Raw genomic sequence first — 17,893 nt, 5'->3', positions numbered from 1 at the left:
TATGCTACAGAATTCTCAATTATTTATACCAAAGTTTAGGTGATTACTTGATTTATAGCTTCATTTTTGAAGTTAATGTTATATATACAAATGATATATAACTTCTCCTTAGAAAAGTAAGCAGCATTGGGGCAGACTTCCCTGTGTTCATGACTAATGCCTCCCTCTTTATTTTGAGAACCTATGCAGATGTTTGGTACTTCCTAGTCTACATTACAGGAATGCCCACAAAGATCAGTACGTTGTTATTCAGCTAGAATGACTCATCCATTGGAGGGATGATCAGTCAGCCAAAACCAGAAGGGTAGAATGACTTTCAAAGATCCTCTTTAACTTTCAGTAAAGGGTGTGTACGTGTGTTTTGTGTATAAATCTAAATATAGTTCTAAATAGACATCTGAAAAAATTTGTAGAGCATTCTGAAAGGGAATAGGAAGACCTTAGTTCAGCATCCAAGCCATATGATTTAGGATCCTGTTCACAATAGTGTGCTATCAGCACGGCAGGATTTCCCTATAAATTCCAGCAATGGGTTAATAATTGGCTCTTGAGTGTATGTGAATTACCTGTCAACCGCAGTCTTATCGTTAGCCCACTACATCTTTGTATGTTATTTTATATCATTTGACATATTGTTAAATGTGTGCTCTGAGATTTTATGGAACTACTCTCTTCACGCGCACGTAATGCAGATTCCACAGTGTTTACAGCTATATCATGAGTGTTTACTATATTGCAGCAGTATAATAATGTCTCTTCCTAATATACAATTCTGTTATTTTACAGACTTAAATTATACTATCTGTTGAAAACGTCCATAGCTCTTCCTTTGCCAGATGCGCATTTGTTGTGACTGTACTTTTCTTAGTCTCCCACTAAAATTCAAGCATCATTGGGAGAAAATACACATTGAACCTTTATCATCTGGTAGTGCCTCAGAAAAATTTACTTTTAGGTCAGAAGTTGTCATCTTAGAAAATAGATGGGACTCGGGGCAACTGGATGATGAAACAGTGAAGTATTGATCCCAGAAGAAAAAGGAGTCAGTCTATCTATGCAGGACTTGCGAACTCAAATGCCTCCAGGGGCCACTTGGTAATTTAACTGTATGAAGTGGCCAGCTGAAGAAAATAGGTCTAAGCTGCTTGTACTGTGATGAGCAAAGTACCTGTCTAAAATGGATGTTAACTTGTTGTTTTATAACTCACCACTTCTGGGTTCAAACAGATTGACCAAACAAAAACATCAGAGGTCATCATTTGGTGACCTCTGTTATATCCCTTGGGGTGCTGTAGGTGGTAGACTATTTCAGATTGATAGCATACAAAGGAATACTGTTAGGTACAGATGAGAACACTGGAAACTGGGGAGCAGAAGGGTCCTGAAAAGGGAGATACGGAGCCGTAAAGATTAACAGCACTTTCTCTGCATTACTTAGACCAGATCCTGACTTGATTAATGGACAGGTTGGATGCTTCCACTGCCCTTCATGGCTGATAAGCAAAGATGTGCATCAGAATCACCTGTATAGCTTTGCCAAACTACTGATTACGTCTGAAATTATCCATGCCTTCCTCCAAAATGAGATTTCGATTTACCAAGTCTGGTTTGGAGCATGACTAGCTAAGTTTTGTATATTTTGGAAAAACTCTTAGCTCCATGCAGGTGCACCCATGTGGTTGAGGACCTGTGCTCTTGGAGGTAGAGTGCCCCGGGCCACTTTGAAATAAGGGAGTAAATGTCTCTACCCTCATGATACTCACTTAGGATGAGAGACTACATTGCATTCTGGCGCATTTCAATTGTTCAAGTGAATTATTTCCTTTCATACAAGAGGAATGAAAAAATCAACATACACCACTTAAGAGTTGGATAATATATTTGAGGGAGGATGGAAGAGGCAGGTATGTTAAGACCCAGCATTTGGCAACTTCAAGTATAACAAACCTAGTTTTAAAAAGACATAATTCTACCTGATTTGGCTTTAACAAAAGTCAGATTATATCCCCTAAGTTATAAAAATTCAGGCAATAGAAAATTGTTACGAGTACACTTAGACTTCCTGTTAGTTCTGCTATCCAAGAAAGACTTCTCACTGCACATGAATTTTTATTTCAATCAGACAGTTCAGGATTAATCACTAAGGATAAAAAAAATAAGTACTGCATTTCATATAAATGGAATCACACAATATGTGGTCTTTTGTAACTGGCTCCTTTCATTTGGCATAATGTTTTTAAGGTTCATCCATGTTGCAATGCTGTCCATCTCTTTTCTTACTCCATGTTTTAAAGTTTCCCTTTTTTATTTTTGCCATGACATCTCTAGAAAGTGATACTGATTTTGAATTTCAAGTCGGGAGAGCAGGGTAACGTTATAGATGAATTTGGGTCAAGAAACTGATTTGATTTAAACAGATTAATTATGTAGTCATTATCAAACATAGCTTCAATTTTGCTTGATGTCAGACCTAGTTTTATTTTTTAATTAAAAAAACTAATTTTGGGGGCGCCTGGGTGGCTCAGTCGGTTGAGCGGCCGGCTTCAGCTCAGGTCATGATCTCACGGCTAGTGAGTTCGAGCCCCGCGTCGGGCTCTGTGCTGATGGCTCAGAGCCTGGAGCCTGTTTCAGATTCTGTGTCTCCCTCTCTCTGACCCTCCCCCGTTCATGCTCTGTCTCTCTCTGTCTCAAAAATAAATAAACGTTAAAAAAATTTTTTTAAATGTTTTTTAAAAAAAAGTAATTTTTAATTTAAAAATTAATTTAAAAATATTTGATTTTTTTTATTTGGGTGTAGTTGACACACGATGTTACATTAGTTTCAGGTGTATGACATAGTGATTTGGCAACTGTAAACATTATGCTCACCACCAGGGTAGCTAGCTACCCTCTGTCACCATGCAGTGCTATTACAATGTCATTGACAATATTCCTTATGCTGTGCCTTTTATTTCCATGATGTATTCATTCTATAACTAGAGACAAAGTAGATTTGTTGTTGTGAAGGGCTGGGGGTGGGGCCAGATTCGGAGGAAAATGGGGAGTTACTGTTATTTAAGAGGGTTCCTTTTTAACGTGAAAACATTCTCAAATAGATTATGGTGATGGTTGTACAATGCTGTAAATACAGTAAGAACTATTGAACTGTACCGTTTAAGCAGATGGATTGAATAGTATTGTGAATTATATCTCAATAAAGCCGGTATTAAAAAATAAAAAGGAAAAGGAAATGTGTATAGTTTATTTTTAAGTATTTTGATAGAGCAGAGATGATCAGTTTGGTGTAAAGAAATAAGGATTTCCTAGTGGAAAAAGTTTGTTGGACATTTAAAATTACCACAGAAGTTTGGGGCACCTGGGTGGCTCAGTCAGTTAAGCATCTGACTTTGGCTCGGGTCATGATCTCAAGGTTCGTGAGTTCAAGCCCCGCGTCAGGCTCTGTGCTGACAGCTCAGCCTGGAGCCTGCTTTGGATTCTCTCTCTCTCTCTCTCTCTCTCTCTCTCTCTCTCTCTCTCTGCTCTTCCCCTGCTAATGCTCTGTCTCTCATTCTCTCAAAAATAAATAAACATAAAAAAATTTTTTTTTAAACTGACAAGTAAGCTTAAAAAAAAAATTACCACAAAAGTTTGTAAAGTGCCCTTCATTGCAGAATCAAAAATCTAAGTTAGAAGAAGAAACTCTCTATTTGAATGTCTTAAGCATGACACCTACTAGAGAGGGCATGCTGAACTCTCTCAGTACTACACAGGGATCTGATGCCCTCCACTCTGCCAAGCCTTTTGCCATCTTATGTTCCTGCTGTGAGGAAGCTGAGACCCAGCACAGTTAACGGGAGGGGCTGGGGGGGGGGGGGGAAGACAATATTTTTCCTAATCTGTTTGTTGATATTTTCCTAGTATCTTCTAAAGAAAACTCATTATCATTATTCTGGTTTTGGTGGTTTGCTAGTCAGTGACTATTTTGTTAGCGAACTGCTTCCAGTTTGTGTTGTCTTGGACTGTGGACCACACTTAAAAAAGAAATATATACATTACAGAAGAAGTCTGTAAATAGATACATAATTGCTGTCAGCGCCAAGAACTGTGATGCTAGTATTTACTGAGCTTTGGTTTCCTAACAGACGCTGTGCTGAATGCTTTACTTGGATGGTCTCACTAATCCCACACCACACTCTGTAGAGCTGGGAGTTAATGCTTTATCCTCACTTAGCAGGTGCAAGACGATGGCTCATAGAGAGGAGGAAACATTGTTCACAGCCGCACAAGTAAGAAAGGACGCTGTTGGTCTTCATTCTAAGTGGGCCTGACTCCAGAATTTGGGCGCTGAATCACTCTGCTGTTACCTTAATGGCTTCCAGTAGGGAATTTGCAGACTAGCAATTCCCTGTAATTCACTTGGCTACAGAAACTTCTGTCATTTCTTAAGTTCTAACAGTGTTGTGGGGAACAAGTAAAATATCTTTAGGACACTGGTTTTCAAACATACTTGCACTTTGCAATTATCTGGAAGTTAAAAAAAAAAAAAAGCTGGCGGCTGGGTCCCAGCCTCAGATGTTCTGAGTTAAATGGTATGGAGTGTGGCGTGGACATTGGCATTTTTTAAAAAATCTCCCAGGTGATTCTAATGTGCAGCCAACTTTAAGAACTGCCTCGGGGGCGCCTGGGTGGCTCAGTCCAACTTTGGTTCAGGTCGTGATCTCAGTTCGTGGGTTCGAGCCCCGCGTAAGGCTCTGTGCTGACAGCTTAGAGCCTGGAGCCTGCTTCGGATTCTGTGTCTCCCTTGCTCTCTGCCCCTCCCCCGCTCACGCTCTGTCTCTCTGTCTCTCAAAAATAAATAAGCATTAAAAAATTTTTTTAAATAAAAAAAAAAAGAACTGCTTCAGAACAATGCAAAGTTTTAAATTCTGAATTCCCATCCTTCCGTTAGTAAAAAAATTAGTGTTTTTGTTACAAAAGTACTACATATTTGCTTTAGAAACCATATACAAACAAAAAAATACAATTATGGTTCTCTGTAATCCCCTCACTGAAAGATGACCAATACAGTATTTGTGGGGGTTTTTTCCCTGTGCATGTTTATGTGTTTAAAGTCTTAACTATAATGTTACTCTCCTATAGAACTTTATGTATTTAATGTCTCCTTTCTTATGTATTTATATGCTTTAGCAGACTGAGAAATTTTTGATTCTTATCCATAGGTAATAGTGTTGTTGGATTAATAGTAAATAGGCCAATAACTCTCCAAATGGAGCAATATCTCTATTAATGGAGAGTTTGTATATTATTTGAGGTAGCATTTAAGAAACTGATTTAGATGGCTCTCCTATGTGTTCATCTTATACAGCACTTTTTCAGACAAGCATACCTTGGTTTACCTCCTTATCTCCTTTCTGGACTGTTAAGGCAAAGCCCATATGGTTTGTACCCCTGGGTTCTGGGCTCTGGGCTCTGGGCTCTAGTCTTCTAGACTTCCTGGCCTACGTCCTCCCCCTCAGGCTCAGAGAACCCTCCCTGGGAATAGCCCCCTCCCACACCTCTGTCTTTCCACCTTCCCACACTACTCACCTGTCATAATAAAAACGCTGAGTTCAATATACTTTCAGAGTGAGAAGCAAATAATTTTCAGAGTTTGCTGCTTCTCAAATATTTTCCTAATAAAGATTTGGATGAGAAACCACTGTAGTGTAAGGGAGTTTAGTTAGGATACAACCAGAGCCTGTCAGCTAACAATTATGATTATCCTATTCTTTCCTACAAAGGTGGAACATGAGGAAGAATTCAAATAAAAGGTGGGGAGAGAACTCAGAGCTTTGGTGGGCTGGTGAGGGATTACCCCAGAGGAGAAAGGGTCAATCTGGGAGACTTTATGGGTTTGGTTGGTAAACCAGCCTTCTCTTCAGTTAGGCCCAGACTACTCCAGGCTTTTGGAGGAAGCATTTTTAATATGGTAGCCACAAAACCAAACATCTCTGCATCATGACTTGCAAAAGATTTTCTTTTTCATACATATTTCTTATAACTATAATCAGTGGCTTTGTTAATCACCCTTGATCACAAGGCCTATAAATCAAAATTGCTTATAGTTATTTCTGGCTCTTAAAAACTTAACATTTCTTTTAAGAATGTGTTACGATCTTTTTTCTAAGTGTTTATTTATTTTTGAGAGAGAGCAAGCATGTACACATGAGCAGGGGAGGGGCAGAGAAAGAGGGAGACAGAGGATCCAAAGCAGGCTCTGTGCTGACAGCAGACAGCCTGATGCAGGGCTCGAACTCACCAAGTGTGAGATCACCTCCTGAGCCAAAGTCAGACGCTTAACTGACGGAGCCACCCAGGTGCCCCAAGAATGTGTTATGATGTTTACTTGCTTATTATTGACCACTTTTAAACAAATTTATGTTAAAAGGAGGAAGCTGCAAAATTATACATTTACTTCATTGGCATATCAGTGTGATATACATTGCTGAAATTTTTTTAGGATTGAGCCATTTATGTAGTTCCAAAAGCTATAAGAAAAATTAGAAGCTGTTTCCCTATTCTTTTTCTCCCCTTGTTGTTGAATTCACAATGACTTATGATGAATATAAAGGCATTAAAGATAGTTAAAACCACCAAATATACTGCTTTCCTTCGAATTCAACAACAACAAAACAAAATCAAAGAATAAAATAACAAGCCTGGTTTATTTATCTGAATAATATTTGTCTCACTACAAGATCATAGTGAAAGAGAGGGAATCCTTAGAGTTCATCATATAGTATAGTAACTAACTAACTAAATAAAGAAAGAAAGAAAGAAAGAAAAACAAATGCTAGAGGTAAATACTTATTCAGGTAAATGTCAGATTTATTCAGTCAGTCAGTGGGAGATTTCTGGAGTACCATGCCAGTCATCAGAGCCAGGAGAGTATTATGATATAATGGTATCTCTTCTGCTGCATTGGATGAGCTGTCCTAGAAAAACATTTTGAAGCAATAAAGCATCCATTTAGCTCCTGAGTAATGAGGGAGTCAGTGCTCTTTAATTAACTATTTATTCAGGAAAAGAAGTGACCAACTGCTGAAAAGCTTTATCCAAAGAGGGTAGTGGAAAACAGAAGAAAATGCAGAAGTGAGGTTCTGTTCAGTTTCATATGCAATTAACAAATACCCAAAGCTGAACGGTTGATGCTTCTCCTCCATGTGACTTCTGGCTGACTGTATTTAAGTGTGAGTGCCTGTCAGATGTATGAAAGGGCCCCTTGGTTTAAGGAAGGATTGTGCAGTCTACACTAAAGACCAAAGAAAGGAAGCAATGAGCGGTGAGTAGCTAAGATTGGGCTGGTCTCTACAGTTTTAAATAATGGACTTATTTCCTATGATGAACAGTACTGATTTGAGGCTCGCTGGTTTACTCCTGTTGGGAATTGTTCCTTTTATTTTTAGATGATTATTCCTTTTTCATGACTTCAGAAATCTGTGCTATAATGAAGTATGTAGATTATCACTCGATCAAATGGCTTCTAACTTAAGAAAAGTTCTTATTTGCTATATAAATATATAACTTATTATTTGGAAATAGTTTCTAGGTGTGTGTGTAAATTTTGCTCTTCTTCCACAAGTATATAAGTAGTCCCTTCTTTGCAGTGAATGCTTAGGACTTAGCAACTTCAAGATTACAAACAGAATATTGTATTCACACATAAATAGGGCTAATTTCAAGCCATTTCAGAATCTCACTTTGGAGCACTTTTGATGCTATAACAGCACAAAGCCTTCATTTCATTTGCTGTAAGACTCTTGGTCTGTGTTCTTTAGTGACATGAAAAAAGATAAGAGTCACAATTATTTTCTTCCCTTAAAGCCAACCGAAGGGTTTTTATGTTAATTCTTCCCTCCCTGGCTCTCGCTAAAAAGTAGTATAGGGGAATTCTATACAACGAAGAAACAATCCTTCATATAAATCATATTAAAATAGACAGTGGAAATGGTATGTAAATCCCACATTATTTAATAACAGAATATTGTTGATATTGTCAAAAACCAATTATGAATCATTCGATGTTGCATTCCTCTGGTTTTCAATTTTTTTAAATTTCCATACCGAAAACTATGTACTAATTTGAAGTTTACCATGAATTATTTCGAAGCATACTTAAAATCACTTTTCAAGATACCTTCCATGAAGTAAGAATACATTGTTGATTTGGATTCACAGCCTTTGGTAATGGACTAAAAAAGTCTAAGTAAATAGCAGTGAGCTTAAAGACAAGAAATTCCTCCTTAGAACTAAGTTTTCTTTCCTAGACCCCATTGTATCATACTCAGAGAAAGAAAATTATTTACGTTACAGAGACTCTAACTTGCTTCATCAAGGAAATGAGGACTCTGAGTTTAGAAATACAATTTCCTCGCGCGATTGCTAAGTTTTGCAGTAATCTGTCCTTTCAGTGATTAACAATCATTAGATTGAATTCCCCTTTCAGATAATCACTCCCTTCAGAAGACTAATGCTGTGCGCTGAGAACAGGAAGGAAATGGAGGATTGGATGAGCTCACTGAAGTCTGTCCAGACCAGAGAGCCTTACGAGGTAAAGTGGCTTCTCTTCTGGCGCCTCATGTTCTTAGAAAACCAATGTTATCTGAAGAACTAAAGCTATATTCCACAAAGCAAAGTATGTGTAGATTCATTAAGTAACTTGCTTAAATCTGATATTGACATTTCTTCCTTGTTTTTCTTTTTTTTTCTTTTTTCTTTTTTTTTTTTTTTTTTACTTAAAGGAGAATGTTCTTGTAAAAATTACGGATTTGAAACTTTAATCATAACTCATGCATTCCGAATGTTAACTCGCTGTCGTCTCCTTCTCTTGTTTGCCAAACCTGTGTCTCGTTTCTAGGTGGCCCAGTTTAACGTGGAACATTTCTCAGGGATGCATAACTGGTACGCTTGCTCCCATGCCCGACCCACTTTCTGTAACGTGTGCAGAGAGAGTCTTTCTGGAGTCACCTCCCACGGCCTGTCCTGCGAAGGTACTGTAGCGCCCAGCCTGCGTTCTCCCTCTGCACTGACCACTGTGGCAAGATGCTGCCACATCTTGTGGGTACTTCTGTGCCGCGAACAGAGAAACATCACCCCAGGAAAACGTTTCCCTCGGGTGGGAGCTGCATCTGGGAGCACCTCAGTGGGAACACAGTGTTTAAGTTTCACTGCAGCTTAAAGTGGAGCTCGGAGCACACAGGACTGATGGGGAAATATTTTACTGAGAGAAAGATGATACGAATCATTAGGAAGGAAGTAGAAACCAAAATGTAGCATTTCGCTCCCGAGGAACTAGCAGATGCTCCACAAAACATCTCTAGACTTTGTCTGTCATGCTGGTTTTCTAGAATTCTTTTTCTGTTCTGAATTGATTGCGGAGAACAAAACTTTCAGTGAGGACAGCACATACGCTGACAGAATTTCTGGTGTTTGTTATTTCTACTGTTATTTCTATTTCATTATTTTTTTAACTTTTTTAAATGTTTTTTTATTATTTTTGAGAGAGAGAGAGAGACAGACAGACAGACAGAATGCGAGGGGGAGGGGCAGAGAGGGAGAAACAGAATCCAAAACAGGTTCCAGGCTTTGAGCTGTCAGCACAGAGCCCGATGAGGGGCTCGAACCCACGAACCTTGAGATCATGACCTGAGCCAAAGTCGGGTGCTGAACCGACTGAGCCACCCAGGCACCCCTCTATTTCGTTATTTTAAATGTTTTCTTTTATTTCATTTTATGTTTCATTTACATGGAGGCCATCCTTTTCTAAAAATAAGGCCAATGCTGTAGTTTTCGTATTAGGATTTGTGCATTTTTTAATTAAAAAGCAGTGACCACTAGAAGCAAATATACTAATAATTACCAAAAGAAAACTCATAACTTCTTTAGATTTATTTAATTCCGTACCTCAATGAGCACACTTTACTTTCTGAACCATATCTAATATTAATACTGGCTTTTTTTTCTCTAATACAGAAACGTCTTAATTTTGAATAGCTTTTTATTCTTGAATAATAAAATAGTAATAGAGTCACAGTTTTCGTTCATTTTAAGGTATAAAATCTGAGATACGTCATAGTTTCAGCTATTTAATATGAGACAGCACAGAGGTTGAGAATAGAGTTCCTCAGTTTTACCCTCAGGGTTCTGGTTCCACTCCCAGCATTACAAATGGTGACCAGGAGAAATAGTTCCACTGTTTTTGACTTCCATTTCCTCATATGTAAAACGGAGATAATAGTCATTTATATTATGTATAGATACTATGAAAATTAAGTGAGAGAATATAAACAGGAAAGCTACTTTTCTAGTCAAGTAACTTGGGGAAGTTAGTAGCTGTGCTGTGTAAGAAATCCATCCAGTGAATAATTGAAGATTGCAGCATGGCCTGATTGATGCATGAAAATGCATGAAAACAAACACTTGGAAGAGCCATTACATGTGTTTTGTTTTTTGTTTTTTGTTTTTTAGATTTAAACAATGATTGCAAATCAGGTGTAATTACTCTTTATGACTTTAGTAATCTGAAAGGGTTCCTAGCTCTGAGTCTACTCTTACCCGGTCTGTAATACTCAGAGGTGTTCTTTCGAAGGTCCCCTTAGTGTTGCCTCCTAACCTCTTATTCCAAAAAAAAAAAAAAAAAAAAAAAAAGCTAAAAAAAGATATCAGATCTGAGCTACTCTGTGGTACCCTTCCGATTTGAGAATTAGGCATTATTAAATATATTTGTTTGTGAATTGAGTTTAAGCTGGGATGACTAAGTCGTTTCTAAACATTTTAAAGGAAAAATGAAAATTACATTAGCTGATGAGAATAAGAAACTTAAAAGTCTTTAAATAAGTTTGTTATGTTATTCTGTTAATAATGAAGTCTTCCTGACTTCTTTGTGGTTCTTTATTGTATTTTTAAATAATAGTTTTAGAAGAATGTCTGTTAGTACTCATTTTCTCTGCTAATAAAAATTTTATTTTATTTTTTTTTAATGTTTATTTACTTTTGAAAGAGAGAGAGAGAGAGAGAGAGAGAGAGAGAGCCTGAGCAGGAGAAGGACAGAGAGAGAGAGGGAGACAAAGAATCCGAAGCAGGCTCCAGGCTCTGAGCTGTCAACACAGAGCCCAGTGTGGAGCTTGAACTCATGAACTGTGAGATCATGATCTGAGCTGAAGTCGGACACTTAACCGACAGAGCCACCCAGGAGCACCCCTCTGCTGATAAAAATTTTAAATCTGTGGCATCCTACCTTGGTATTGTTAGAAATACACCAGAAGGCTTTAAAAATCCCAAGGGTTTTATGAATGTGTAAAGAAGTTACCTTTTTATTTTATGAGAATGTGGTTATTTAGCATAATTTTCTTGTAATCCAAGTTATACTTAAACTTTAGAAACTACCTCCAAATCTGAATAAACTGCTTGCTTGATAAAACCAAAGGCATAGGATACAAGAAGCTTTAAAAGACATAACAAAGATGCAAACACACATAAAAAATTTCATTCACCTGTGACCATGAATAACTTTGTATTGGAATGGAAATCAGTTTCCAGTGTGTGAAACCATCACTACATTTACTTAATGTGTTTCACAGTAAAACAAGCTGTAATGATTTGTCTTCTGGGTTTGTGTTGAATAACTACTAAAATTGTTATTTTAAAGCCTTGCATACATGAAATAAATGAATGAAAAATAGAAGATAGAATACTTTTCGTAAATAATTCCCTAAATCAATTGAGAATGTTAATTATAATTTCAAAGCATAATTGTTCTTCACAATTATTTAAACAGTAATTGAACAAAAAAAAGTTAAATGGTGATTTTTTTTCTCTTTTAATCAATATCATCAAATATGTTAACATGGGACTCTATGAATTTTTATCATAGCCAGTGTTGAACACTTAGAAAGATTCAGTGTGGTAGACTGGAAATTGCAGATAAAAAAATCATAATTTGGTTACTTGTCAGTATATATTTTTAAGCTCTGTGGTTTTGAGATAATGGCTTTATAGGTCAGGGAAAAGTGATTTATTTCACAATAACTTATTTGGAGAAATCTAATTGTCGCCTAACAAAATTAAAGTGTTTATTAATAATTTCCATTCCTCAGTGACCATAATCACAGTCTGGTTTATTTTTTTATTATTATATGCTATATTAAGCAACTTCACAATTTTCAAGACTCTTTGCACGAAGCACTTTATTATTACAAGTGTAATTTTTGTTTTTACTGAGCTGGTTGATTTTTAATGGCGAAATTTTTAAAAAGCTGTGAAATTATTCCCTGTTGCTCTCTTTTACTTCCTTCTCTGTAAAAAACAATTATTGACTATTAATACCAAATACTTACTTGTACTTAAAAAGCAAGCCTGGGGATTATGTTGCGAATAAAACTAAAACTAGGACCACATTTTTAAGAAACACCATAACAGATGAAAAGACCTAGGTATGCTAATTAACCTCAATTTTAAAATAGAACATGAGAGCGAAAGGGAGCAGGTCATGCGAAAACTGTTTTTCAAACTAAGCTTATACCTCCTATACTTCCTATAGTATAAGCTTATACTTCCTGTTTCTTTACACTACTGTTTATTGGCAATGAGATTCCATTAAAAAATTAGTTATTCTATATAAATCTGTGCTTGAGTCACAGAATCATTTAGAACAAAAGCTGTATGATTTCCAGGAAAGCATTTGTCAAGGTGCACAAAAGAGCAGATAAATGAAACTAATGTAGACTAATATTTCTCAAAAAAAAAAAAAAAACCAGTTCAGCTTAAGTGACCTTTTACCTATTGGCTATCCATGACATCTGAAGCATTTTGAACATTATTTTACCTGACCCTCTCATTTGCATGCCACATTAAATTAGGACTGTCTTAAACCAGTGACATATAACCCATCATTTTAAATTTGTTAGCAGTTTACAGTTAGACATTAAAAAATCATGTGAAAAGGAGTCACCTTACATGTAGCATTTAGCAGCAGTTATCTTTGTTATTTCCACTAAAGTGATCTCAAACTTTTAATTATATTCTTTAAAATAAAACTTAGTACAATCAAAAAATATATTCTGAGAAGTCAGAAACAGGTGTGACATCAGTATCCACTAATGCTTGGATAATTGGTGTCCTTAAAAGGATAAATCAGTTTAGTAGTACTCAAGTACTGATTTTCATAAGTAAGGGTTAATTTCTCAAATAATCTGTGGTTTACTTGTTTTTCATAGATGAGCTGCTTCTTTCCTGGTTGTTTCCTCTTATTTCTCTCTCGTTTTTTTTTTTTTTTATTTGATATTTGTATACATTGTAAAATGATTACCCAAATGGAACATGTCACCATCCGTAGTTATGGAATTTTTTCCTTATGATGAGAACTTTTAAGATTTACTCTCATAGCAACTTTCAAATATTCAATTCATTATATTAACTATACTCACCATTCTGTACATTACATCCCCGTGACTTAGTTATTTTAGTTGGTACTTTTGACTCCCTTCACCCATTTGGCCCAATTCCACGCCCCCACCTCTGGTAACCACCAATGTGTTTTCTGTTTCTATGAGCTTGGTTTTTTTGTGGGTTTGTTGTTGTTGTTTTTACAGTCTACCTAAAAGTCAGATCATAAGGTATCTGTCTTTCTCTCTTTGACTTCTTTCAACTTAGCATAATATCCTCTAGGTCCATCCGTGTTGTCTCAATAGGCAAGATTGCATTTTTTTATATCGCTGAATAATAGTCCATTGTGTAAATACATATACAGATACCACAATTTCTGTATGCATTTATCTATTGATGGACACTTAAGTTGTTTCTGTACCTTGCCTGTTACGAATAATGCTGTAATGAACACGAAGGTGCAGATGTCTTTTCAAGTTGGTGATTTCATTTTCTTCAGATAAATACCCAGAAATGGGATTGCTGGATTGTATTATAGTTCTATGTTTAATTTCTCGAGGAAACTCCATACTGTTTACTATAGTGGCTGCACCAATTTGCATTGCCACCAACAGTCCACAAGAGTTCCCTTTTGTTCAAATTCTTGCCGACACTAGTAATTTCTTACCTTTTTTATAATAGCCATCCTAACAGGTGTGAGGTGATATCTCATTGTGGTTTTGTATTTGCATTTCCCCAATGACTAGTGATATTGAGTATCTTTTCATTTCTCTGTTGGCCGTCAGTATGTCTTACTTACAAAAATGTCTGTTCAGATCCACTTCCCATTTTTTAAGTGGACTGCTTGGTTTTTGCTATTGACTTGTGTGAGTTCTTTGTATATTAATGTATATAAATGTTAACCCCTTATTGGATATATGATTTGTAAGTATTTTCTCCCATTCAGTATGTTGCCTTTCCATATTATTGATGGCTTCCTTGGCTGTGTAGAAACTTTTTAGTTTGATATAGTCCTGCTTATGTATTTTTGCTTTGTTGTCTGTGCTTTTGGTGTTAGACCCAAAAAATCATCGCCAAGACTGATGTCAAAGAGCTAAAGTCCAGGAATTTTCTTCTACGAGTTTTATGGTTTCCAGTATTACATTCAAGTCTTTAATACATTTTAGTTAACTTTTATGTACAGTTCAGTCCAGTTTTCATGAAAGTGGTCCAGTTTCATTCTTTTGCATATGGCTGTCCAGTTTCCCCAGCAACATTTATTAAAGACATCATTCTTTCTCCATTGTGTATTCATGGTCTCTTTGTCATGAATTAATTGGCCATATATGTGTGGATTTATTTCTGGGTTCTCTATTCTGTTCCATTGACCTATGTGTCCTACTCTGATTACTATAGCTTTGTAACATAGTTTCAAATCAGGGATCATGATGCCTTCCACTTTGTTCCTTCTGAAGATTGCTTTGGCTATTTGGAGTCTTTTGTGGTTCCATAAAAATTTTAGAATTATTTGTTTTAGTTCTTTGAAAAATGCCATTGGAATTTTGACAGGGATTGCATTGAATCTGTATATTGCTTTCAGTCCTATGGACATTTTTACATTACTAATTCTTCCAGTCCATTAGCATAGAATATTTTCCCCAGTTTATTTGTGTCTTCAGTTTCTTTCATCAATGTCTTGTAGGCTTCAGTGTCTCTTATGTCTCTTTTATAGGCTCCTTTTTGATATTATTGCTGAGCCAATTAGTGATGCATGTAGCGTATTTCTTCATCACTACTTTAGTCTACATTATGATGTAGTAATCCCAACAATAATGCTTTTAAAAGACAGTGCCATCTTTGTGACCCTTATCAACCTATTTCCCATGATGACTGGATATTTTCTCGACATACTTGCAATGTAAAACTCCTCTGAATTATCCTGTTCTTTATCTTACTGATATTTTCAAATCTTTCATTTTAAATATATTATATGGACAGAAAAATACAAATATCAGAGGAGTACAGCACATAGGATTTTTCACAAATGAAACACATTTATGTAATCAACATCCAGATTAAGAAATAGGATGTTACCAGCACCTCTGTATTACTAAATTTTGTTTAGTTCTGTGTTTATGTGCGTATGTGACTGTTGTCTCCTTTCTCCTAAAGAACTAATTCTTTTGTATTCATTTCCTTTACGTTTTATTTATGAACAAGTAGAACCTCTCTAAGTAGCAATCTATAGATTGATAAAAAGCTTTATACATACATAGCCATATGTATCATAAATACATGAATACCTTCTGGAAAGGTATTTTCAGAATACCTTTATTATTGTTGAAGAGTAATTTAAGATTTTAAATTATTGTTTTTCTTCTACCCCCTCCTTTTTAATTTCATGCTATGATTTCCTTTAATCATTATTCCAGAAGTATATATTCATTTAGAAATGGTTGACTTTTTTTTTTAGTGTGTAAATTCAAGGCTCACAAAAGATGTGCAGTGAGGGCAACAAATAATTGCAAATGGACGACTCTGGCCTCCATTGGGAAGGACATCATAGAGGACGAAGACGGAGTAAGCCCAGTTCTGTCTCTGGTCTCTTCCCAGTACCTCCTCTCTTTATTGTCTGCCCTGTGAAAAATGACAGAGTTGGTGGGAATATTTACTAGCAGGATGAAATGGAAGGTTTTGGTTAATTATGAGTTTCTATTTCCAGTTAGATCCTTCATAGTTGCCTTCAGCTCTTAAATTTTGAGGGAAATGTGCAGTGGCTGCTGTGCTGGGCTGGTGTTGTAGACCCCGACCCGACAAGTAAGATACTCTTTAAGGCTTAGCTCAGGTGTTTATTCAGATGTTCACTCCTCAGATGTTGGGGCCTCCTTTCAACAGTGACCCCCACCTTCAAAACCTTGTCTCCATTGCACCTTGCATTCAAATCTCTGATAGTACTTTGTAATCACTTTATGATAATGCCTTTACATTCATTGCTCCTCAGCTAGACTACAAATCCTGAAGGTCAGGGCTTTAGTCTTAATTATTTTTATATCGCTACAGTGCTCTGGGCACAATAGACGTCAATAAATGTGGGCGAAATGAATGGATGCCATGAGTGGTACATATATTGATTCCACTGAGTAAGAAATATTTTAGATCTTCCCTAGGGTGAGAATGACGTCCTCCAGTCTTTAATTTGACTGCTCTTTACTCCTGCTGCACAGGTAGCTATGCCTCACCAATGGCTAGAGGGTAACTTGCCCGTGAGTGCCAAATGTGCTGTCTGTGACAAAACATGCGGGAGTGTTCTGCGTCTACAAGATTGGAAATGCCTTTGGTGTAAGACAATGGTGAGAGCCCTTTTTAATTCGTTCTTTTCATAGTTTTTTTAACCTATGTGATTTAGGGGAAAGGAATGTATGGTATAATAAAGCCTGGTAGCATGCCTGCCCATTGTAATGTTCATCTTTTTCAAAGTATTCCTTCCAGTCTGGTTACTTTTTAAATATCCTTCTTGCGATACTGTTGTTTTATATTTCCCTTGTCAAGACCTCTTTCCCACAGTTTTGTTGGGATATATGTATGTTATATAGATAAGTATTTTTATATAATATTTATATATTATATATTGTATATATTATTTATGTATTTACATAGTATATATATATTTATATATTACAAAGTTTTCTTGCATGTGTAAGGAAGCAGTGAGAAGTACACACAGCATAACATGGAATCAACAGCAAGGAATGGTCCTGTCCATGCCATACTATGTGAGTGCTGGGCTCTAGACTTCACGAGGGCAGTCAGAGCAGGAACTTACAGGGTGAACGCAGGCCACTCAGAGGGTGAGGAGGCAACCGCTGTGGGTGCTCATGTTAGCACTGGGCGATGCTGTCCAACTATGACAGTGATTGCCTTGCATTGGGCTGATTTTTTTGGTCTTGTTTTGAGTCTTGGAAGTCACTCCCCAGCCCCCCAAAAATATGGAAAACTCATTTCTTTTAATAAGTATGATGTAGATCATCAAATGAAAAAGATGTGAGTATGATGCGTTGATTTCACAATGAGTGAGATTCATCCCATAGGCCATAAAGAAGATAAGTCCTGTATAGCTTTTTCGTCAAACCTGATAGGTAATCTGTTTCCTTCTCATTTTATTTTTTAAAAAACTTTTTAATGTTTATTTATTTTTAAGAGAGAGAGAGAGAGAGAGAGAGAGCATGAGCAGGGGAGGGGCAGGGAGAAAGGGAGACACAGAATCCAAAGCAGGCTCCCATGGACCACAAGATCATGACCTGTACCAAAGTCAGATGCTTAACCAACTGAAACACCTAGGGACCCCTGTTTTCTTTTTATTTATAAATCAAAGTGATTCCCTCTATTCTTATGCTTTTGTTATTCTTCATCAATTGCCCCTTTTATTAGCCACAGGTGTTACTTCTAATTTCTCTTATCCCATGTAATATATAAACCGTATTAGATGTGTCTCTTTGCAGTTTTGGTGCAACCA

At 36.6% G+C, this 17,893-nt stretch overlaps 1 protein-coding gene across 4 annotated transcripts in view; it reads left to right on the top strand.

The window, feature by feature from the left end:
- The window catches only part of DGKH (diacylglycerol kinase eta), a 177,747-nt gene that overhangs the window by 98,426 nt on the left and 61,428 nt on the right, over positions 1 to 17,893 (top strand). For all 4 annotated transcript variants that reach the window (XM_049646996.1, XM_049646998.1, XM_049646997.1 and 1 more), the window contains 4 exons: positions 8,465 to 8,569; positions 8,876 to 9,008; positions 15,854 to 15,960; positions 16,605 to 16,730. In XM_049646996.1, coding sequence (XP_049502953.1) covers positions 8,465 to 8,569; positions 8,876 to 9,008; positions 15,854 to 15,960; positions 16,605 to 16,730 — 471 coding nt within the window. The remainder of the gene's footprint in view (positions 1 to 8,464; positions 8,570 to 8,875; positions 9,009 to 15,853; positions 15,961 to 16,604; positions 16,731 to 17,893) is intronic.

The sequence above is a fragment of the Panthera uncia genome (assembly GCF_023721935.1).
Source record: "Panthera uncia isolate 11264 chromosome A1 unlocalized genomic scaffold, Puncia_PCG_1.0 HiC_scaffold_16, whole genome shotgun sequence".
NCBI lineage: Eukaryota > Metazoa > Chordata > Mammalia > Carnivora > Felidae > Panthera > Panthera uncia.
The sequence above is the reverse complement of the archived record's forward strand: the minus strand, read 5'-3'. Positions and strand labels throughout refer to the sequence as shown.